This window comes from Mauremys reevesii, linkage group 5, assembly GCF_016161935.1.
Source record: "Mauremys reevesii isolate NIE-2019 linkage group 5, ASM1616193v1, whole genome shotgun sequence".
Taxonomy (NCBI): domain Eukaryota; kingdom Metazoa; phylum Chordata; order Testudines; family Geoemydidae; genus Mauremys; species Mauremys reevesii.
In genome coordinates this window covers 109,635,573-109,659,045 of record NC_052627.1, presented here as the reverse complement: position 1 = coordinate 109,659,045, position 23,473 = coordinate 109,635,573, and the positions used below count along the sequence as shown (strand labels likewise).

The window sequence follows — 23,473 nt, the reverse complement described above, 5'->3', positions numbered from 1 at the left end:
TCTCTCTTAGCTAAAACGTCAGGAAAATTAGAGACTTTGCAGTCAATTTCTAGACACTGAAAAAAGGTCTGTCTACACTGCGCAGACCCACAGCACAGTTGCAGCTGGCTCAGGTCAGCTTGCTGGGGCTGCAGTGTTATAAAATTGCAGTGTAGACATTTGGGCTAAGGCTGGAACCCAGACTCTGAGATGATCCGAGAGGGACAGCGTAGGATTGTGGTTCACTTAACAGATGGGTCTAACAACTATTAAGGCAAAACACTCAGCAAGTAGCGATCAATTACTTACTTCACCCTCCTTGTTACACAAACTTATTTATAACTTCTTGTTATCTTTCCTTATACATCATGTATTAGCTTCTTATTTCCATGTTAACTCTCCTCCCCTGTCAGTACAGGTTTAGTTTTAGTTCAAACCAGTCTTTTCTAGCTTTTTAGTTACTTTATCTTTTTTTCCTCAAAAACATGATTCCTCTGCAATTTCTTACACATACACAGTTCTTCTTACACGTATGCTGTTAAATGTTATCAGAACAGACTTAATATCCACAGCAGGCTTCTGTCATGCCCCTTTGCTCCCAATATTCCCTACCATGAAGCTTCAGAATCCTTTCTAAGGCTTAACTGAAGCCTATATTTAATATACATTCCCAAATGCCTAACCAAGATCATTAACCTTCCAAATCAAAGCAATTAGCACAACTACTAGTATGGCCTGCACACTTACAAAGCCCATTAATATCATGCATACCCGCAGATGTTCCCCCAATAATATACTAACGCCCACCATAGGGCATTTCCAAGTGCATCTATGTCACTTCGAATACTTACTCCCCTATCTTAAGGTCAACAAATGTTCTGGATGTTTACTCATTAACGTCTGCACATTTAAATGTGGTCTGACTCAGCTTAACTCTATCAGTCTAGGGCAGCACTAATTAGGGGGACATTAGCTGATACATTGTGGATCTCATTCTGGGGAACTGGAAAAATTACCTGGCCCCTATTCAGGTAACTTTTCTTGGAACCAAGCAGAACATTGGCTACTCATAGTATCATGTGGGTCTCAGAACCTGGGTTCTAGCCCAAGCCAGAACATCTCCATTGCAATTTGATAGCCCCACAGCCTGAGCCCCAAGATGCCTTGGTACCATGATTTTTTTAATCAGAGTAAATATACCAATACTGTGTCAACTAGTTCATCCAGTAAGTCACCCTTTCTGTCCCACCCAAATCTCAATCCTTTGACTAAAATGAGGAAGACGACAACAAGATCTCGCTTTCCTCTCCCATACCAGATGAATAGGCCTGAGATTTTTTTTTTTTTTTTAAACTTTAGCCTGTTTTTCCTCACTGCAGAGAGCAGAACAAGTGGTGGTTTTTTTTTTTTTAATAGTTTATTTGTCAGCGGGACAAGTGGGAAAAGTCAGGAGTCTGATCTTTCCATGCAGGCTGGTAGAACTGGAGTCCATGCCAGTGAGCAGCAGTCACTCCTTGTACAGGGAGGTGGATTCACATACATCTAAAGCTTTGTCCACACCACTGACAAGAACCATTGCTGAAAATGGGTGTCAGCAATATGTGCAGCAGAACTAGTGCCAAACATGAGCAATGAATAAGCATAGATAAGAAAACTATATTGTGCACCAGTTCAGCTGCATCCATTGCTGACACCCAGTGGTAGCAAATCTCTTTTATAATATAGACACGGCCCCAGAATCTGTGCTATCTAGGGACTTAGGAAGGAAAAGCAACCGTCAAACGATTCCTGAAGGGCTGGAGAACTCAAGGTATAACAGAAGCCAGAGCCATCAACAGTCCTAGAGCTCAACTGTCCTGGGGGAGACACTCCAGGATCCTAGGTGGGACAGCTAAGTGTGGACACACTGACAGAGTGAATCCGCAGGCCTGTAAAAAAAACATCCCAACCATTCAGGGGGAAGTGATATAGGGAGACAAAAACAGAAGACTTTGCAGATGCCAAATTGCTGTGATGGCAGAGCAGATGGTGAAGGAGTGGGAGTTAGGTCCTGCCACATACACCACATCCTCATCGTTCAGTGAAATGTTCAGCCTCGCATGGCACTAAGGGCTAATAAGTAGTCAGAAAACATTCTGCATCCTCAAGTGTAGCAGATTAATGTGCAGACCTGCTGTTGGCAAGAGAGTTTAGCAAATATAGTTTAGTTGAGCTCCTGAACTATAGTTGCCCAGATAAGTTAAGTCCCCATTTATAAAATCTCCCACAAACAAAACTATGTTGCCTTCCTCTAAATTTCACCCAAACATCCAGAGTTACCTGAAACAGCGCAGGATCATAGACATTACATCCTTAGACGCTAGTGTCAATTTCAAAGCAGTCTAGCTTCCCTGCACTGATTCTAACATGTTATGCTGTCCCATCAATGATCTCATCCATTACACTAATCAGCATCATCAAAATACACACAGAGGAAAAACGTTCACAATGACAAGTAATGCATTTAACTACTGTATACTTTACATCACATTAGTTGATTTGATCTTTTCTCTGCTTTTTATTAAGCACCCACAAAAAAAAATAAAGATAGCGTCACAGAACATCTTATATTTTATAGATGTATGTAGAATCTACCATTAAAGAACCCCTATCATGAGCAATTCCAGAGAAAAGAGTGTGTTGGAAGACTCTGACTGAGGGACTTGGGAGCGTGTTGGAGGTGTCCCACTTTAGCTCACAGAAAATTCCCTCTGTAGTCATTCTGTTGGAATACAATTCTTTGGCTGTTAAATGGATAATGAATGCACTGTCATAGCTTTAATGAAGATAAATACAGGAGCCTTGTGCTTATGGAAGCTGTGCAAACAGAAGAGATTACATGTATTTTAGTTGCTTCTATGCAACATATTCTGGGGGAAGCTGTTCATCTCCCAAATTTTTCATAAAAAGGGTTCAGTTAAGGCAACATCATTTTAAAGAGGAAGCGAATAAAAGGAACAAGGAGAGCTAGAATCACTGAAAAGTCAACAGAAATCTCAGAGTACAATGAAGAATCACATTACTGTCATGTAATCAGAGTTGTAAATTCAAACCTAGTGTGACGCCATTCCCATCAACCCTGGAACTTTCTTGTTCTAGCTTGATCTTGCCATCACCAAAATACAAAACAAATCCTAACAGTTACCAAGGCTGGATGAAGGCAGTATTGACCTGTGTTTAAGGCGCTTGAAGTCATGCGATAACAGAAAAATCTCTGCTTTCATTAAAAAAGGTCTCTTGTTCTCATGATTACAAAGCAAAGCTGAAAACAGTGTAACCAAACCACTGATATCTGTCAGAGTGTGCAGACAGCCTGAATCAACAGCTATGAAAGGTTTGACCTGCACTGTGCATCTTAATGCGGTGTTAACTCCAAAACCCCCAACGCTGGTGGTCCCCGTCCCCCCATCTAAACAGAGATTGTGTGATAAGAAGAGAAGAGTGCAGAAGGCCTGGCCCATGCACCCAACAAGCTGGAGTAAGTATTTGGGGCACTATGTTGCTACTCCTGTCTGTCTTGGGGAAGAAGGAGCTCCTGTTACCACCCCGGGATGCGGAAGGGGGTCCCATGCCACTGTCTGTCTCTTTGCAAGGAGAACCCCCTGTCACTGTACAGGGGCATACATGTGGTACGCCATGGTGTGTAGGACACCTGATTGCTTTGCTTTGGCCCTGACTGTAATGCTTGCTGGCTATTACATTTTCATATTTAAAAAAAACCAAAAAACTATGTATGAAAATATAAAACCAAATGTGCAATATTAGCCTACAAAGCTGTGCCAGTTCCTCCCCAGATTAATTTGCTTGTATGCTGTATCCACACCGTCTACCCACTTTCAGCTGTAAGCCCTTCAGGGCAGGTACCATCTCTTTGGGGTGTTTGTACAGTGCCTAGCACAATGAAGCCTCAGGCTCAGCTAGGGTTATATAACTATTTACTAAAAACATCCACTACACAATAACTGGACAATGCATTCAAATGGCCTTTCCCCACCATGATTTGGGTCAGTTTTCTCGTTAAACTGTGATAATAAAATATAAGCAGTGCTTATCTGAAATACTGTAATGGAGTTTGCAGGACTTGCCAGTTTCTTTTTAAAAAAAGCAGCAATAAATACTACTATAAATGAAAACCAAGACAGAGGCAGAAATGACGTGTGTGGGGTATACAGAAAAAGGGGTAAAATGAAACACTACATGAGAGTTACATATATACCTCCACATACCACATGGCAGGGTATGTGCATGTGTGAGAGAGAAGCAGCAATGACTTTGTTACATATGAAATCCAGACTGGTGGATATTTACTGTGACAAAATGCTGATTAAACTACGAACGTCAGAAAGCAAAACCACCTTTAGCAGTGAACAGCCATCAGTTCTCTATTCTTTGCACTGTTCAAATAAAACTCACCAATTGGTCCGCTCTTGCTTCCAAGTCATTAGCAAATGATAAAAGATCCACTTTGGTAATGCTTTTATTGATCTAAACAAGATACAAGCAACATTTTTGTTGTCATTACTACTGCATTTACATTTACTTTAAAATTATGGCACTGCTATTACATAAACATAGCCCTTTCCCTAAATACTAAGTTACTTATGGACCTAATCCTAAGAAGCATTCTTGTTCAAGTGTTTTTACCCAACTTATTGTGTCCCTTAAAAGCCCACACACACATATGGAACTAGCCTTTAATCTGTTCTGCCTGTTAAGACAAACATATACTGCTATATTTTCTTCCAGATGTGCATGACCTCCCAGATTTGAGGTTACCATTATCTTACCTCTGTCAAATATGCTGCAAAGTTTATTCCATCTATTCCTGAAGAACTGAAATCCAGAAGATTCCGCTTTCCGATTTCATCCAGCAAAACTATATTGCTAAGATTTACATTAATATGTTCAATTTTCAGTGATACATCTTCTGTATACTGGGAAAAAAAGAAAAAAAAGACAAGAAACAGTTCTGAGTCCATATTCTTCCTGTGTTAAGGCACTTCCCACTTGAAAGCACTTGCTCCTGTTGATTTATCACTCATGTCACTTAAACCACATAAAAATTCAGTGATCAAATTCTGCTCCCAGTTATACCAGTGGAAGTCAAATTAGTCTGGACATATAGCAGGTCTGATTCTTCCTTTCCCTGCAGCATCCCCATACTCTCATCTTGCAATGTCCTAACCTGTCTCTACATCCTTTTGACTCCTCTACAGATTATTCTATTGCCATGACCTATTTCAATGTGCTTCCCTCAGGAGGGTCCCATTTCCATCCAGAACAAATACTGGGATAAACTGCAGGAAATGTGTTTCTTCAGATAAAGCGGTCTTAAAATGGCCAGGCTATGCCATAGATGTATGATAGATCTAGAGAATACAGGGCTCTAGTATTTTATTATCAACCCTGACAGAAATTCTGTACCATAATTAGGTAAAGGGATCACCAATTGACCAGAAAAGATCCTCTAACATTTTATCAAGATAACAGAAAGGCCCCAGCCTACTACGTAATGAAAGACAAGTACTGTATTGATTTGTGCCATCCAACAGACAGGGCATTGGACTGGGATGCAGGAGATCAGAATTCTATTCCAAGTTTGCCACTGGATTGCCGAGAGACCTTGGGCAAGTCATTTCATATCTTTGTGCCTTCGTTTCCCTTCCATCCTCTGTCTTGTCTATTGTTTGTATACTCTTTGAGGCAGGGACGGTCTCTTACTATGTGTAGGCTCAATGCCTATCATAATGGGACATTGATCTTAGTTGGGGCCTCTAGAAGCTACTGCAATACAAATTAGTACAGCTGATGACTAGTAATAATATCCAATTAACCATGGCCAATTCTAGAAACCAAGTTGGGAGAAATCATTTTTTTCCTCTCAAATAATACAAATTTTAACATGGGCTGTGGGGTGCATATAGGACAGCAGTTTCTCTCTTTGGTCAACTTTAATTCTGGTTCCTGCCAAACTGAACATGTCATTATAGAGGCTTGCCATATGAAGAGAGACTATATGTTGTCTTCAACTAATAAGAATTCTCAGCATCTCCTGGAGAATGCTAGATTTTGAGGTCTTCATGTACGTAAAATAAAAAATAGTGTCAGAGCTTAAGGCCAGAAGGGACTACCAGATCATCTAATCTGACCTCTTGTATATCACAAGCCATGAACACCTCCAGCAATGTTATGACTTATAAATAAGGCTATGATTTAGTCACAGAGTCACAGAATCCATGACTTCCAAAGACCTCTGACTTCAGCCCTGGCAACTGGGAGCTGCAGGGTCCCACAGCCTCCCACAGTGGCAGGGAGCTATAAGCTTCTTGTAGCTGCTGGTGGCAGGGGGACCACCTGCAGCTCCCTGCGGCCACCACCACTGGTCGTGGGGGGCTTTCCGTGGCTCCCCGTGCTGTGGCTGGCACGGGGACCCCAGCAGCTCCCTACCGCCATGGGTAAAGGGGGGGCCCTGGAACTCCCAGCCAACCAGCATCTGCCCAGCCCCTTCCTGTTTTATCATGGGTAGTTTTAGTAAAAGTCAGGGATCGGTCACTGGCTTCCATGAATTTTTCTTTATTGCCTGTGAACTGCCCATGACTTTTACTAAAAATATCCGGAACAAAAATCTTAGCCTAATAAATAAGTAATCAATCCCATGCATAGAGCTCTCCATGCCCAAGAAGGCCCTGAATGGAAGAATTCTACAAAGTTATTTACTAAAAATAAGACACTTTCTCCCATCTTAACCAGGTTTGACTGTTAGAGAATATAGGAACGGGCAATCCCTTCCCCCCCCCCCCCCCCAAAACCACCAGTACTGTTCTGTGTTCAAGAACACCTGAAAAAGTTAGCTGACAACTGCAATGTCCCTTCACACACTCCAAAATTAGGATCACAGTCACAAACTTCCTTTACTTACCATACTAATGTTTAGAAACTCATTGATATTGAAGAGATTTTCTAGGTGAAGTGTGGTATAAATGCCTTTGTTTTCTTTGCAGTCACTATGAAAATAAATGATGTAGATATCAATTTGAAAACCAAACTTGGTGCTATTTTTTTAAATGATTAACAATGCCAGCACATTTTAGGTTAGTCAATTTTTATAGAATTCTAGCCATATCTTTTGGATGTCAGGCTATAGGAAGGACAGTAGTTAACAATTTGCTTAGTTTTAAAGATTCTTTAGTGCTGTAAAATACACAAAACAGCTTTTCACAAGGACAGTTGCTTTTGCTCAATTGTATTATACTAAGACTACCTATAATAACTTGTTTATATGTGGGTCACTCACTTTTGCTAGTGATTCCCTAGGAAATTAGGGGGTCACCTTATAGAGGCAATTTTTGGTGCTGGAAATCTAGAATATGGAAATTGCTGCTTTTTGAAGACATAAAAAGGAATGCATGGTAACAGCTGTAAATCCTGGACAAGATTTTATTTTTTTATACCTGTAAACTTTTTCAAAGGTCAAATTAATATCTGGATTTTTAAGCACGATGGCAGAAAGGTAGTTTCTCCAATGTCGATTCAGTAAGTAGGGAGTATCCAAAACCTAGAACAAAGTGCACTGAAGTTATTTATTATAACTCTACATTTCTAAATTCCTGCCTGCATTTGTTTATGAGAGTCTTCAATGCACACGTATGCCTCACCCTCTGAGTTTATCATCTGCTGATGGAAAAAGAAACGGATACACAAGACCCAGTGATCTCTCAGGAGCAGAAAGTGAAAGAAGTGTAGCTCCACATGTTATCATGGGCTGCTGAGCTGCAGGGATTACCTCCAGGGGTAGGCAGACAGTATTTGCATTGCCATTCTCGGTTGAATCTGCAACTGAGAATGGCAGAGGATGAGCCTCTCCACAGAGTGGACACTAATAGCCCCATATTATCATGACTGATGTGTGTCATCAAAAATGCCAAATCAGTGCAAAAATTTACAAACATCTTAAAGACTTGTGGGTTTGACTGGGTTTTTTTTCACGGGGGGTGGGGGGTGGGAGGAGATGATTGGTTGTTTTGTTTAATATTTTGAATATGAACAACTTCACCTTGAACAAAGTCCTGTCTTCAAAGGGTTCACAGACCAGCTTTTCTACATTTCCACCTGTAACGAAGGTGATGACCACTGTGATCATCAGCACCCAGGAGAAAAGGAAACTGAATCCTACTCCACTGAAAAAGGGAGGAAAAAAAAAATCTAGTGAGAGTTTAAGAACACTGAAGTGCATGCAGTAGCGAAGCCAACATTCAGGAACTGTAGCAATTAACCAGAGGCGGCAAAGACTGTTCCCAGTAATGCTGCATCAGAGGTCCCCAAATTATGGGACATGCAGAGGAATGTTCAGGGGGGTGCAGTGCAGCAGCTTGGGCTAGCTCCCCCATGGGGTGGGAAGGGCTCCCCCCCCATCTCCCCCACTGCCTCTCCCCACCAGGCCTGGCTCTGCTTCCAGTCCCACCTCCACCCCACTTACGCCTGTCCGGATCCCCCACCCAGGAGCTGTGGCTCCACTCCTGGCCTTGAGAGGAGTGGGGTGCAACTCTGAAAAAAGTTTGGGGACCACTGAATTGTTTATATGGACATTTAGTTTGTGGCAAGCTGGGGTATAAATCTATATCACACTAGCCTGCTGTGCACTACCTGGCTGGGTGGACTCTGTTGCGTGCACACTTAATTTACCCCACTTTGAAATGGGAGTAGAATAAAACACACTAGGGATCAGAGTCTGAGACACAAACAGGCTGGCTCATTTCTTAGGTTGGAAGTGGAGCATATTGCCTCTGTCAAGAGTGAGTGCATTGCCTTTAATTTTTTTTTTTTTTTAAATGAAGCCTCTAGTCTTCAAGAGTGGTTGTGCAAGTTCCAGCCCTCCTCAGCAAGAAGGATGGATTAAACCCAGTGCTAGGATCCCTAGGGATCATTATCACCCACAGAAAAAAGCCCTCAGCGATCAGATAGAAATAGGCCATATTCCCCTATTCTTCTGATGCAGCAGATCTAATCTCTCTCTCTTTGGGAGCCCACACCATGTTTAAAAATATGTTCCACACATTATTTTTAGAGGAAAACTACAGATTCCCTTTATAGTCTAAATAATTTGACATATGTCCCAATTTTGCAATTCCAGAGTTGGTTTAAATGGATGTTTGTTAGTTATAATGCTCTCACTTTAAGAGATTAACATGGTTTATCTTCTCACATGATCCTCTAGTAAAGAAATTACTGTATATTAATGCCAACCTAACATCTTTTAAAGCATCTTAAGGCTAGAACTTGCTTCCACTGAGGCACTTAGTTTCCAAACATTTAACCTGTATTTTCATATTCAAATCTATTCCCCCCCCCCCCCCCCAGTTGGCTAGCACATATATTTACCCAGGTAGTAAAGCCACTGCTTTTCAAAATATACTTTCCACAATACAGTATATAACTGCAAGAGATGTTTGTGTAATATTTAACTTATATTTGTTAAAAATAAAAACTCACGCCATAAGGAAATTGCCTCCAGTGTTTGAGATACAGCCTCTGGTTGTTGGAGAAGCATGTTTATCATAACCACAAGTACCACATAATAGTCCAAGATAGTAAAAGACCAGGATCAGAATCACCATGCAGCAGAGAATTAGACAACCCAACCATCTAATGAATCAATATAGACAGTTACAGGATTAATATGTATGGCACATCACAGTCCAAAAATCAACCATGAATATTAAAGAAGAAATATCAAAGACATTAGAGGGTAAAAATATTATGCAGGGTGACCAATAATTCAGAAGAGAACCATCTCAAAGCGGTTATAAATGGAGCTGTGCAAAAATCAACTAAAAATCTGTGTGTGGATTTGTTATAGAATTTCCAATTGCTCTTGTAAAGTTTACTTGTCTGAAAATACACACACACTACTTCATATCTGAATGTTGTAGAACAATTGTTTTTAGATGGTTGGGGTTAAAACCTATGGTAAAGATACATTGCAAAGTGCCAAACTGTGCATTGCTGCAATTACAAAAGAACAAGGTTAAATGGCATATAATTGGGGTAATGCAAGATTAACCCTAATTCCTACCAAAGTATTCTTTCCTTTTTACTCATGACAGAGTAATTCTGCTCAATCTACCTACATATGTAAAATTTATCCAACACTACTCCACTCCAACACCTTCCACGTCTCTCTCCATCCTTCCTTTCCTTTACTCTGATTATTTCTCTCCTTCTCCCTTCAGCTAATTCCCTCCCATCTCCCCTTCTCTCTCACTCTTGCCCTACAAGAGATTGGATGCAATAAAATAAAATATGCCAAAACAAAAATAAAAACTTCACAGCTAACCAAAAAGAAAAAACAGTGGAACTAACATGATATTTGCAAACCATCACGGTGCTTGTATGTTGTGTCCCTTATCCCCACCCTTTGTCTTGTCTAAATAGACCGAGTTCTTCAAGGCAGAAACTGTCTCTGACTTTATGTTTTTAAGAGTGCCCAGGAAAATCCTGGCAGGGCCTCTACCACTAGACAAACATTAAATTACAACAACTTCACAATAGAATCAAGGCTCCACTGTAGCTCAGCGATCACATTTTTACTATCCTGACAAAAACAAATAATTATATCAAAATATTCCTAGACAGCGTTCCCCTCCTACCTTATTACTTAAGTAATATGTACCTACCTGTAGAAATCATACTGTTCCACTAATGGGAAATGATCTTGAACATATGCCTCACTCTGAGTAAGATATATTGTTAAATCAGATAGAACCTTCTGAACAGGAAGCATTTGGGTGAAGCTAGTGATATTTGAGCCAATGAGGTCCAACAAATTTTTTATATCTGAAAAAGCAAGCATTGTGGGAGTACATTGTTACAAGTCCATAAAAGAAAAATTATATTCTACATACACCAAGTTAAAATGCTCATTCATTTCAAACACATTGTATATGGAGAAAGACAAGCCATGAAGACAAACATGAAACAGGACAGGCAAGCCACATGGAATATTAGCTTTCAACATAAGATACACATACTGTAGTTTTAACATTCAAACTTAGCAATGAAAGATGTTGAAGTCAAGTCAGAGTTTTCTCTTTCTGTTGATTCATTTTAAAATTAATGTGTCTTTTTAAAATCCAGCTAGCTTAAATCTTGCAATTTTTTTTGTAATATACCAAATAGCAATACTGAGCAAGGCAATTAGATACTACATTTATGAATAATAGAAGTTTTAAGATTGTTTAAACAAGGGCTGTCGATTAATTGCAGTTAACTCATATGATTAACTCAAAAAAATTAATCGTGATTAAAAAAATTAATTGCGATCAATTGCAGTTCCAATCGCATTGTTAAACAATAAAATGCCAACTGAAATTTATTAAATATTTTTGGATGTTTGTCTGCATTTTCAAATATATTGATTTCAGTGACACAGAATACAAAGTGTACACTGTTCACTTTATATTATTACAAATATTTGAGCTGTAAAAATGATAAAAGAAACTGTATTTTTCAATTCACCTCAGACAAGTACTGTAGTGCAATCTCTTTATTATGAAAGTGCAACCTACAAATTCAGATTTTTTTTTAGTTATAAAACTGCACTCGAAAAACAAAACAATGCCAATCGCTAAGACAAACAAGTTTGTTTACATTTACGGGACATAATGCTGCCCACTTCTTGTTCACAATGTCACTAGAAAGTGAGAACTGGTGTTTGCGTGGGATTGTTGTGGCTAGCGTCTCAAGATATTTACTTTCCAGATGCGCTGGAGTGTCATATGTCCCCTCATGCTTCAACCACCATTCCAAAGGAGATGTGTTCACGGGATGGATCGCTTGAGGATTACCTGCTCCGTTCATTCCCTCTGGGGCACCTGGCATTTGCAACTGTCAGAAGACAGGATACTGAGCTAAATGGACCGTTGGTCTGACCCAGTATGGCCATTCTTATGTTATTTTCATGCTGATGACTGGTTCTGCTCGATTACAATCCAAAGCAGTGTGGACTGACGCATGTTCATTTTCATCATCATGAGTCAGATGCCACCAACAGAAGGTGGATTTTCTTTTTGGTGGTTCGGGTTCTGTAGTTTCCACATCAGAGTGTTGCACTTTTAAGACTTCTAAAAGCATGCTCCACACCCTGTCCCCCTCAGATTTTGGAAGGCACTTTAGATTCTTAAACCTTGGGTCGAGTGCTGTAGCTATCTTTAGAAATCTCACATTGGTACCTTCTTCGTGTTTTGTCAAATCTGCAGCAAAAGTGTTCTTAAAATGAACAACATGTGCTGAGTCATCATCTGAGACTACTACAACATGAAACATATGGCAGAAAGCAGATAAAATAAAGCCGGAGACATACAGTTCTCCCCCAAGGAGTTCAGTCACAAACTTAATTAACAAATTATTTTTAAAATGAGCATCATCAGCATGGAAGCACGTCCTCTGGAATGATGGCCGGGGCACGAAGAGGCATACGAATGTTTAGCATATCTGGCATGTAAATGCCTTGCAATGAAGTCCCATGTGAACGCCTGTTCTCATTTGGTGACATTGTGAACAAGAAGTGGGCAGCATTATCTCCTGTAAATGTAAACAAACTTGTTTGTCTTAGCAACTGGCTGAACGAGAAGTAGGACTGAATGGACTTGTAGTTTTTGAGTGCAGTTTTGTAAGAAAAAAAATCTGCATTTGTAAGTTGCACTTTCATGATAAAGAGATTGCACTACAGTACTTGTATGAGGTGAATTGAAAAATACTGTTTCTTTTATCATTTTTACAGCTCAAATATTTGTAATAATATAAAGCGAGCAGTGTACACTTTGTATTCTGTGTTGTCACTGAAATCAATATACCGTATATACTTGTTCATAAGCCGAATTTTTTTAATAAAAAAGGGAAGCACCAGAGAAAGGGGTTGGCTTATGAATGGGTATAGAGAGGGAGAGGTGGGACACAGCCCCTCCCCCTAACAGAGGGAGCAAGGAGAGGCAGCACAGCCAGAAAGGAAGAGGCGGGGCCAGTCTCTCTCTGCTTCTGGCCACGCTGCTCTCCCCCCAGCTTCCAAAGCAGCTGCAGCTCCGGGGCTGGCAGGCTGTGGCCGTGCTGGTCGGCCCTGCCCCCCAGAACATGCTTCAGCTGTGCCGCCCAGTCTGGCCCACTGGAGCATGCTGCGGCCGCACTGCCCAGTCTGCTGGAGCAGCTCCAGCCAGGGCAGAGACATCCTCCCCTGGCCCTCCCCAGATAAGGTGGGAAGGGATGGGAAGGGGAGAGTCCCGGGCTAGGGGTGGGGTCATGTGGGGGGTGGTCACAGGGGTTACCCTCCTGACCCCCAGCTTCTTTCCCCCCCAAAATTTCCCCACCAGTTGCTGCCCTGGCCCGTCAGGGTAAGCAGCTGGCGCACCGGGACGCTTTGTTTACTTAGGTTTACCTCCGTGCCTGCGGACACGAGATAAAACAAACCATCTTGGCCCACCAGCAGCTTATCCTGATGGCCCGGGAGCCAAAGTTTGCTGACCCCTGAATTACAGGGTCGGCTTCTGAACAGGTCATAAAAAAATTTCCATTTTTACTTATGCATCTTGCGGGGGGATCGGCTTATAAACGAACCGGCTTATGATCGAGTTATATGCAGAAAAACATCCAAAAATATTTAATAAATTTCAAATTTGTATTCTATTGTTTAACAATATGATTAAAACTGTGATTATTTTTTTAATCGCTTGACAGCCCTAGTTTAAGCACTACTTCCTATGGCATACAACACACCCTGTTAAATTAAAGATCCTATATTAACTTCAACACAGAAAGAGTTAAGTTATAATCTGTCTTTACAAAATGCATAGTTTAAATAAAAAGCCTTGCCAATTAGTTAGCAGCATTCTTCAAAAAGATGTGCTAATGAAGTAATATTTTGGTTCTCTCAATTTATGAGGGAACATGCCAATCTGTTGGCATAATTTAAAAGTTATACTTTGCTGCATAGAGATCCTAAAATATTTCACATTACCATTGTACTATAAATATATAAAGAAATGCATTTTTCTTCATTCCTTTTTCCTTCAAAATTCTGATGCACCCTATTCCATCAGGATACATCCTGTCAGATGTCAACTTGCCACAGGAATTTGGTAATGGCCAGCACTGCCTCCAGGAGAATCAGGCCTTTTTTACGCTTTGAAACAAACAGATTCAGATACCAGCTTTCCTAAACCCAAACCCTCCTTCTCTTTAAAAACTAAACTGTTCATGAAATTACTCTATTACAATTTTTCCCTCTATTTTTCACTTGATTTCTACCCTGCACTCAGTTATTAGTAAGAAACATCAAGCTGCTAAAATAATGAAAGCCTGCCTGGTTTTATGCAAATTGGCAGCTACTGGAAAGGAGTATTTTTGCATTGAGATCTCCTTAATGAAGAAAATGTAACATCATCTTAGAAAACTTTGACTCATTTTAGACAAGGTCACACAGTATGCTATGTTTACATACATACTGTGTATCGTTTTGCCAAACTTACAAGGAACAGCTGTTTACATTGGCAGAACAGGTCCACAATGCAAGAACAAAAATTAAAACATATTAGTATACACATTCATATAGTAATGTACTACAAGTCACCCTTTAATGATAACTAAGCTGTTAGCCAATTTAACTGTTTTATTTTTGGGTACTTAAAAGGTTAGATAAAGAACAAGTTAAAATATTATGTAAGGCATGTGTTTTATCCACTAGATTTTATACCACTACATAGATCCGTTTCTTTTTTTATTAGGAGCTTAGCTTAAATAAATAAATACTGTATATGTGCTTTTTCCAACCAAAGCACTGTCAACATTATAGCACAATAAAGATATAGTAACCCATTTAGACTTCACGATTTCACTTGCAAGGCAGTAGTAGTCTAAGAAAAATGCACAAAACACCGTACATTGTATTCTTAGATTTAATTATGAGACAATAATACTGCCAAACGTGGTCGTATCAGTCTACAAAAATGTGAACAAGTTTTAGATTCTATCTTTGATAGCATTTTCTGAAACATCACCAACAAAGAGGATACAAAAATATAACCATGGTAAAGGAGTGATACTATGCTTTAATGTTATGCTGTAGAAAACAATTGATCAATCAAAAGAAAAAGCAAATTATATTATTATCAGTTTCACCTGATAAGATGTTCCTGGTTTGGTTCAGCACTAAATCTGGAGTATCATTAAAGGCTGCATAGCCCTAAAATAAATGGAGAGAGTTAAAAGACTGTCTCAATGCTGAATTGCTCACATTTGTTTTTGTGTTGTAAAAGGGCTGACATTATACACATCACATCTTATCTGGTATGTCAAACAAATTTTACGTCACCCATTAAAAGTACAAAATGCTATAGAAAGCTTAATGAGAGAGTCTAATCCAGGTAGTTTGCTCTCACAATTAGTCCCTAAAGAAGCAAACACAAACACACTTTTTTAAACATACATCAGTCACATTTGCATGATTATGACCCTAAGGTGCTTTTTGTCCGACGCGGACCTAACGCTTACAAAGCTACGGTCGCACGCACATATTCTCAGTAAACAATGCTGCAATGCTGAACACCTACACAGTCTACTCCTCTCAGAGTGCCCCCAGCCCATCCCAAAACAAAAATGTCATATTGAGACTGGTAAGCAGAAACACCAGTCAGGAAAGATGAACAACACTGTCACGGGTGCCAGAATTCCAATCCTTTTCCTCAGACCTTTGTTTTATGGAGACAAAGGATAAACAAAAAAAACCCCAAGATGCTGAAAACAGTGGGTGCCAATTGCCAGAGAACTTTCCAGCATCTTAACCAGATGCGAAAGGAAAGGGCACACTTCACTCTACCTAGCCACCACCTACTACCTTTGTATCTCCCCCTCACTATGATCACCCATGTGACAGGCACAGGTCTGGATGAACCCCTCATGCCCTGGGGCTTGTGGACTGCTTTTCTATCTTTTAACAGGGCTCTTACTAAAAGTACCTAAACTTTAAAGTTTGAAGAGGTATAGTTTATGCCAGTAGACCAGTGGTGGGCAACCTGAGGCCCGTCAGGGTAATCTGCTGGTGGGCCGCGAGACAGTTTGTTTACATTGACTGTCCGCAGGCACAGCTGCTTGCAGCATCTAGTGGCCACAGTTCACCATTCCCAACCAATGGGAGCTGTGGGAAGCGGTGGTCAGCACGTCCCTGTGGCCTGCACCGCTTCCCGCAGCTCCCATTGGCTGGGAATGGCAAACCGCAGCCACTGGGAGCTGTGGGCGGCCATGCCTGCAGACAGTCAGTCAATGTATACAAATTGTCTCGTGGCCGCCAATGGATTACCCTGACGGGCTGCAGGTTGCCAACCACTGCAGTAGACCCAGATTTTGTTTTTTTGCTTTTGAAGAACATCCTTTCATAGAAAATTAATGTTAATTATGGATGCACAGTGCTCTGAAGATGTAAAGCCTTCAGTAAGTATTATTACAGATTAACTCTTGAGATGTGAACCAACGCCGGGACAGTCAGGAGAGAAACCCGCTAAGAAGCAGTAAGGGGGAGAAAGATTTCTATTTGCGAAAGCCAAGAACAAATGTCATATGTAATCATCCCATCCTATTATTTAATGTACCAAGAAACGTACCTTTTGAACCAAACTGGAAAGGTCTATTTTAAGGATGTCATTGACTTTGGCAAGCTGTTCGCTCACACCTGGCAACTAGGATTGGAAAAAAGCATTCTTGAGTTAAATCAAAATACCATATACACTACTTGACCACATATTTCAAAGGGGATAGTAAAAACAAATTGGAAGAATGTGTATAGCACAATATTGCTAGTGCTCTCCTTAAACCTTCGTTGGATGAAAGCAAAATTTATACTCAGCAATTATTGTTAGCAGATCATAGTGTTGGCTAGAGCAGCACTTTAACATCGCTGTTTGACATCTCTCTTTCTATCTTACTTTCTAGTGCACTCAAGATAAAAGCAGTGATTGAAATTGCATAGATGAAGAGATGCAGAATAGATCATTTTACTACACAAATTACTCCACAAATTGAGCCTAAATCGGAGGAATATTACTGAGGTAATACAATGAAACTCCACTGTGAAACGTTGAAAAAACATTCTTACCCCACTGAAGTTAGCATTGATATTCAATTGATTTAATGAATTTCTGATAATGTTGCAAGTTGAAGCAGCTTGAGCAGCAGAGCATGCAGAGTCACTGAGTGTGTTGCTCAGGTGTATTTTAACATCGGTCAGGTTAGAATGCAGCCTTTCAGTACCTTCCTGCAAAACCTCCACAGAGACGCTTACATTTTCCAATGCCTCCTTTGTTTCTCTGATTGCTGTGATGAAACAAAGATTTTAAAAGTTTGATTTAGAACTCAGTCTAGTTACTCAGTAAGATGCATACATTTAACTACAAAAACCAACTCTATTGCAGCGGAAAATATACTGCAAATAGACGCATAGCACATTTTGCTAGCACAGGCCAAACAGTCAATCTATTTTTACCAGGATTCCACCCACCCCCAAAATTTACCCCCTTTTACTCTTTGTTCGGTTCACTAGTTTGGGTGAATTGCAACATAGAAATATGAGACCACTGTTTTATTATCATATACCAGCACAAGTGGGTCAAGTCATTAGCAACAAATCCAGGGCCTTGTTTTGCAAGCTCAATACGATATTTTCTGTATTTCTATCACTACCATACACTTGGGGCACATCACTGAACTGTGAGTTTCAAGTCAAACAGAACATGTTGCACCAGCCATCACTAATGCTGGTTCAACATTTTCTGCCTTTAGATCTCAGCCCAGTCATACAAAAACAATGAAGTGCTCAACAGAAGGGTAATAGACAAACAGATACAGCTAAAAATGCACAAGAAAGTGCACAAAAAAAAATGAACCACACTTCACACAACACACAAGATTTTGTCAAGTCTTTTACCTTTTATAGCCCTTTCCACTTTGACTTCAAGCCAAATAGAAAAATAAAGCAAAGAAAGGAGAATGATAATGGGTGATGAGAAAGGGGTCTGGTGATGTGTGCAAACAGTTTCAGGTGCATGGGTAAAGCAAAAAAAATGACTAAACTCAGTGATAATTTTCACTTTTGTATGTACAACTGCACCACTTACAAACTCCTGAATTAGCAATTTTGCATAAAACAAGAACTGTTGAAATCATCTTCATAATGGACAAATCACAGAATCAAATGTTACTAAGCCCCAAAGCATGTATGGTCAAGACATTTTAGTTGCTGGTACCTTCACAATAAACTAGACAAATATTTTAACTTGATGGTGCTAGCCCACACGTAAAAAGCTGCAACACACCTTTGAGGACTGAAGGTATAGAACAGTATGACCTGCCCGAGAAGCAGATAAACTACTACTCATTAATCACAAAAAGTTTGAATGTTTCCAAATCAGCCTTTCCATATAAAAAGAAAAAAGTCTGGCAATAGACATACAATTTCAAATGATGGGAAATTCACTACAAAGACCCAGCTGAATAAGCTCAAAACCTTTCATACAATGCAATCAATCCACTGGCTAACTCTGCTGTGTAAACTCACTACCACTGCAACTTCCATAAACCATTGGTACTACTGGAAGAGGCAAAGATGGGACGTTTACCTAGCCAAAAGCTAGCATTCAAAGACGCTTATAAATACCCAGGTGGTCCAGTATCCATCCATCTGAAAGTGCACAGATGCCAAATGCCTTTTTAAACAGAAAGATACAAGGATGCATATTCTGAGGAAAAGCTCTTGCCACTGGAATAATGCTTTCCCCTCTGTAATGGGACCATGCTTTTCCCTCTTGTCCTAAGGCATAAACAACGCTCTCAAGTCACTTGACAAGTGTAAATGCCCAGAAAAAAACTCTACGTAGGGACTGATTACAAAATTACATAAACTTGTGGAATAGGAAGAGGGTCTCTCTTAACAAGGCAATGGAAGATTAATAAATAAAAGCAGAGACGTGCATTTACCTCCTGCCATTGTTAGAGCTGCATCGAGTGCAGGACGCACTTCTTTCGCGAAACGCTCCTGAACTCTGCTGCCAAGCAATGGCCCAACATCTGTAGTAAGAGAAAATAAAAACCACTGCAAGCCAGTTCAATGCAATCCTGTATCACTGCCTATCAGAACAAGTATCTTGCACCAATTTTTACTAACTTCTAAAAAAGTTGCACTCAGGAATAAAGTCAAAGTTCAGCGTAAGAAGACCTCACTGCCCACATCTTCTTTGGCAACACTTACCTCTAAGATTTATGGGATTAAGCAATAAATCAAAAAAGTGAGTGAGGTCTATTTATTAGTGCCTGACTTGGGAAAGTGAAGACACTCTAGCAATGCAACAACAAACCAGAAATGCATACTTCAGTACTGTTATCGAAGCACTGCTCCTTAACTTAACTTTGTTATTTTTCAGAACACGTTTTACGAAAAGTCCATCATTTTGCAGTGAATTTTGGGCAACAATCCTTTACTATGAACTATTTTTCATAGTGCACAAAAAATAGGGAAATTGATTCTTTGGATCCCTTTCCCCCTCCTTTTCCCCCAAAGCCCCAGCTGTGTTCTTAAAAGACAGTCTCAAAGATGCTTTAAATTTTCCATCAATCTTAGATTTTTGTACTTCTGCCCATCACAGTGTCTATCTTCCACATAGAATAGCTTGGCAATAGTGAAGTCCCTAGTGAACTTCATGGAGTCTCTGGCTTTTCTCCATTTTCAAGTCATAGAAAGCTCTTAGGGTAGGTTTTTTGAGGGTGTGGTATGTGTGGGGGGGCAGGTTTGGGAGGCAGTGTCAGGGGGCTATGGCACAGATGTATCCTAGGTGGTCAACATTGTCAATTCTGGTTATGGTGGAAAGGCTTTATTAAATAGGAAGGTTTTTCAGTGCTTCCTAAAAGCAGTCAAACTCTGGATTTGTCTAAATTCCCCCGTAACTTCATTACACAGCTGCCACCCTTAACTTAAAATGCTTTGTCAGCAGCTCCTATACACTTTGCCCTAGAGGAGTACAACTCTCTTGGTGGTTTGTAGATGGAGATGTGGTCTCTTATGAGCTGGAACCTGTCCCACTGATGGCTTTGCAAATTAAGACCCAGGCCTTAAACTGGCAGTGGAGGCAGATAAATACTCAGTTTAGTCTGCAACTTCAAGAGCATGGAAAGCCATAAATGAGCGCTGAACATGCAGATGGCAATTTTAAATTATCCTCCAAATGCCCATTAGTCTTGTGCATGACCTGCCTTTCTTTGAGACCAGCTGTGCATTCTGTGGCTTTGTCTAAACTAGGATTTTAAACATATGTTAAATAATGTGATAACATGTATTAAAAGGCTAGCATAGACAAGACATGCTGTCTTTAACATGCGCTGTAGCATGTTAAAGTACACTGTCTTATCTACACAGACTTTTAAAACGTGCTTGCTAAAGGGTGCTAACACCACACCTTTTAGTCTAGTCTAGAGAAGATCCATATGTAGCTGGGCTCCTTTTAACTTTAGACACTGAAGTAAAAGCCTTGAAAATAAAATCCACATTATGGCCTTTTTTTTTTTTTTTAAATTAAAAGCTTCAGAAATGTCACCAAGCGCTATAAACTGTACTGCTGAGGAAAATGCAGCAACTGCTTTAAGTTTCATGATCAGTGCTTTTCAAGTGCTAGTTATAAAATAATTGCTCTCAATAATTCTCTCTTGCTCCAGCCAAATATCTGAAAAAGTTTTACAATCATCAGTAAACTTATATCTCAACATGTCTATGTGGTGGGTATTATTATAATGCCAAGAACATTGAAACACAGCACCTGACTTGACTAAGCTCAAACACAACCTGAATTGCAGCCAGGAGCCATGACACTTGGCACCCAGTCCTGTGCTTTAAAAATTAAGAAATGCTTCCTCTGAAACCACCAGCGATTACTGAACTCAAAAAGGCAAAAATTATTAGTCTTTGACTTAAAGTGAAAGTCATTTAATGAAGAATGGAGTTTATTTTTTAGAAAAATTTATATTGTGCTGTGTGTCATTTTTCAGGAAGAATTATATTTTTATTTTATTGATCTACTTGGGATTCTGATTATAACAACTTGACTTTTGTATTGTGTTAGAAGTCATTCACGAGCTCTTCAGTGAACTCTACACTGAATACACATAACATAACACAGACATAGCTAATAAAAACGTATTGCTTACTATTAAGGTCGGAGAGTGCTTTGTTCTTGGTAGTGTTATATTGGCTCACCAAGTAGTCAATTTGCTAAAAGTTTAAAAAAATATATATATTTTAGTAAAGAAACAGTAACCACCCCATACATACATATTTAGCTGCAAACCCCCCAAACTGTTGAACTCTACCATTAATACTTCCAACAATGTACAGTACAATTCTCTTCAATCGTGAGATGCTTAATTGGGAAGTCTAGTAGGGAGCAGATTTAAACCCCAATGATAATTAATAGCAGCAACTGCTGCTTCATGAGGATTCCTTCAAGCGATTTAGTATGACAAGGGTCTTGTGTATCTCTGTTTCATGCTAGTTCTATCCCTCTGGTCATCTAACAGTATTTAGTCCCTCCTTCACTGTGATATATGTAGAAAGTGTCTGAACTGCTTCACCACTTTTTATTCCTTTGTTTGCCCTTAACATGCTAGGCAGCTTGCAGGCACTTCCATTGCTGGCCACAGGAAGGGAGGTAGCTTTTCTTTTCCAATTGCAGACTGTGCCCTTTACCAATTCCATGGGTCTGTCCAGTGACAGTTTGGGCTCTGCACTATCCCAGACAGCAGCATGATGATGATGACATGGTCTTTTGTTAATCAGTTTTTGTTTGGTTTGTATTTCTATTTGGCTTGCATCTTCAAGTATTCAGTGTGGTGAATCCAACACAAGCAGCAGTGATTAAATGGCCGAAATCAACATATGCAGCATGTGCCTGACTGAGATTATGTTTTTGACTCTCTTATCAATATACCATAGTTTCCTAGGCTCTGGAGTCTGCAAAAGAAACGAATTTAAACAGTTCTTAGCAGGACTGCTATGAATTCCCAAACAACGTCACAAAACAAAGTGGGATTTAGAATGACTAGCAAAAGTAGTATAGACATCCTAGGGGAATGGTGTATGAGTTGATGTCTTTAATAGACAGACTTAATTGCACTGAAGCGTGATGTTGATAAAACAAAACTTATATAGTCTGCAAATCTTCTATGACAACAGCTCTGAGCACTTGACATCTTCATCAAATCCTCTATATATTATGCACCTAATGCTGATTGGACATGTTAAGTTAGTTCTTCAGAAGTCTGTCTGCAGTCTACAATCTATCAGATGGATTCTATACCACTGTCAATAAAACTAAAGACCCTTCCCTATTAGTCTCAAGAATTTCTGGGATTTTATTAGAGGCACACGAGTACATAATGTAAAGATGCCTTGCACAACAAAGCAACTTACTAAGAAGAGTCAAATATGATAGAATAGACTATAGATAACACTTAGTTAATTATACAAAGAACTAATAAACCTAGGTAAGAACTGGAAAACAATACATAACTGTGGCTTTCAGGAGTTTCTGCAATTTCCATGAGCATTCGGTCTCTAATACTTATTTTAACTTAGTGCAAAAGTACTTTTAGGAGTCACTAGCTTTTTAGATATTTCATATCTACATCACAATAGCTGAAGGAAACACGACAGATTTTATATTCTGACATTTCCTACAATAAGCACCCAGCTGTAGCTGATGCAAAGGAGCGTGTGTGTGTGTGTGGCGGGGGAGGGTTGGAAGAATTCTTGGTATAACTGGGTCACAACCACCAATGTCAGCTTCACTTCAATGCCCTGAGCCAGCTCAAAATGATTGTAGATTTATGGAAAAACACTCCACACTGCAAACCAAAGATTCATTATGTGACCTCATCTTTCCTTCCCCACATCTACCCCAAAGGGCTCTGCCATGACATTGCATTTACATACATATGTGCTGGAGGCAAAAGGGAATAATATGCCCAGATGTGGAGAGAATTAAGGAAGTGGTGGATGGAGATTTCCCTTCAAACAACAATATACTCCAGCCCAGGCTGCAATGTTGGAGGAGACATCCTGAATTCCCAGACTCTCACATCATCATTACAAAGCCCTCAATCAAAAGAAAAGCAGTTCATACTCTACGACAGAGTGGGATTATTATGACCAAAGCAGAGGGTGGTCACTGCGTCCACAGGTGTGACAGTATTGTCTGAACTGGCTCTGGCTCAGTAAGAAGTGGGATATTTGTTTGCTTTCCATGTGATTTTTAAACAGTTATGTTTTTTCAACTTGTAACAAATTAAACATCCAACACCACAGAAGGGAAAAGCTATCATATAAAGTTCTCTAATAGGAATTAATCTTTCATTGGAGAAAGTCACAGAGAAGTAT

At 39.9% G+C, this 23,473-nt stretch overlaps 1 protein-coding gene across 11 annotated transcripts in view; it reads right to left on the bottom strand.

The window, feature by feature from the left end:
• PROM1 (prominin 1) overlaps positions 1–23,473 on the bottom strand; it is an 81,828-nt gene that overhangs the window by 12,852 nt on the left and 45,503 nt on the right. For all 11 annotated transcript variants that reach the window (XM_039541920.1, XM_039541918.1, XM_039541925.1 and 8 more), the window contains 12 exons: positions 21,247–21,310; positions 19,030–19,119; positions 17,153–17,370; positions 16,662–16,736; positions 15,184–15,247; positions 10,692–10,851; positions 9,508–9,660; positions 8,072–8,195; positions 7,470–7,573; positions 6,938–7,022; positions 4,806–4,952; positions 4,432–4,503 (listed from right to left, as the gene is read on the bottom strand). In XM_039541920.1, the coding sequence (XP_039397854.1) occupies positions 4,432–4,503; positions 4,806–4,952; positions 6,938–7,022; positions 7,470–7,573; positions 8,072–8,195; positions 9,508–9,660; positions 10,692–10,851; positions 15,184–15,247; positions 16,662–16,736; positions 17,153–17,370; positions 19,030–19,119; positions 21,247–21,310 (1,356 nt within the window). The remainder of the gene's footprint in view (positions 1–4,431; positions 4,504–4,805; positions 4,953–6,937; positions 7,023–7,469; positions 7,574–8,071; positions 8,196–9,507; positions 9,661–10,691; positions 10,852–15,183; positions 15,248–16,661; positions 16,737–17,152; positions 17,371–19,029; positions 19,120–21,246; positions 21,311–23,473) is intronic.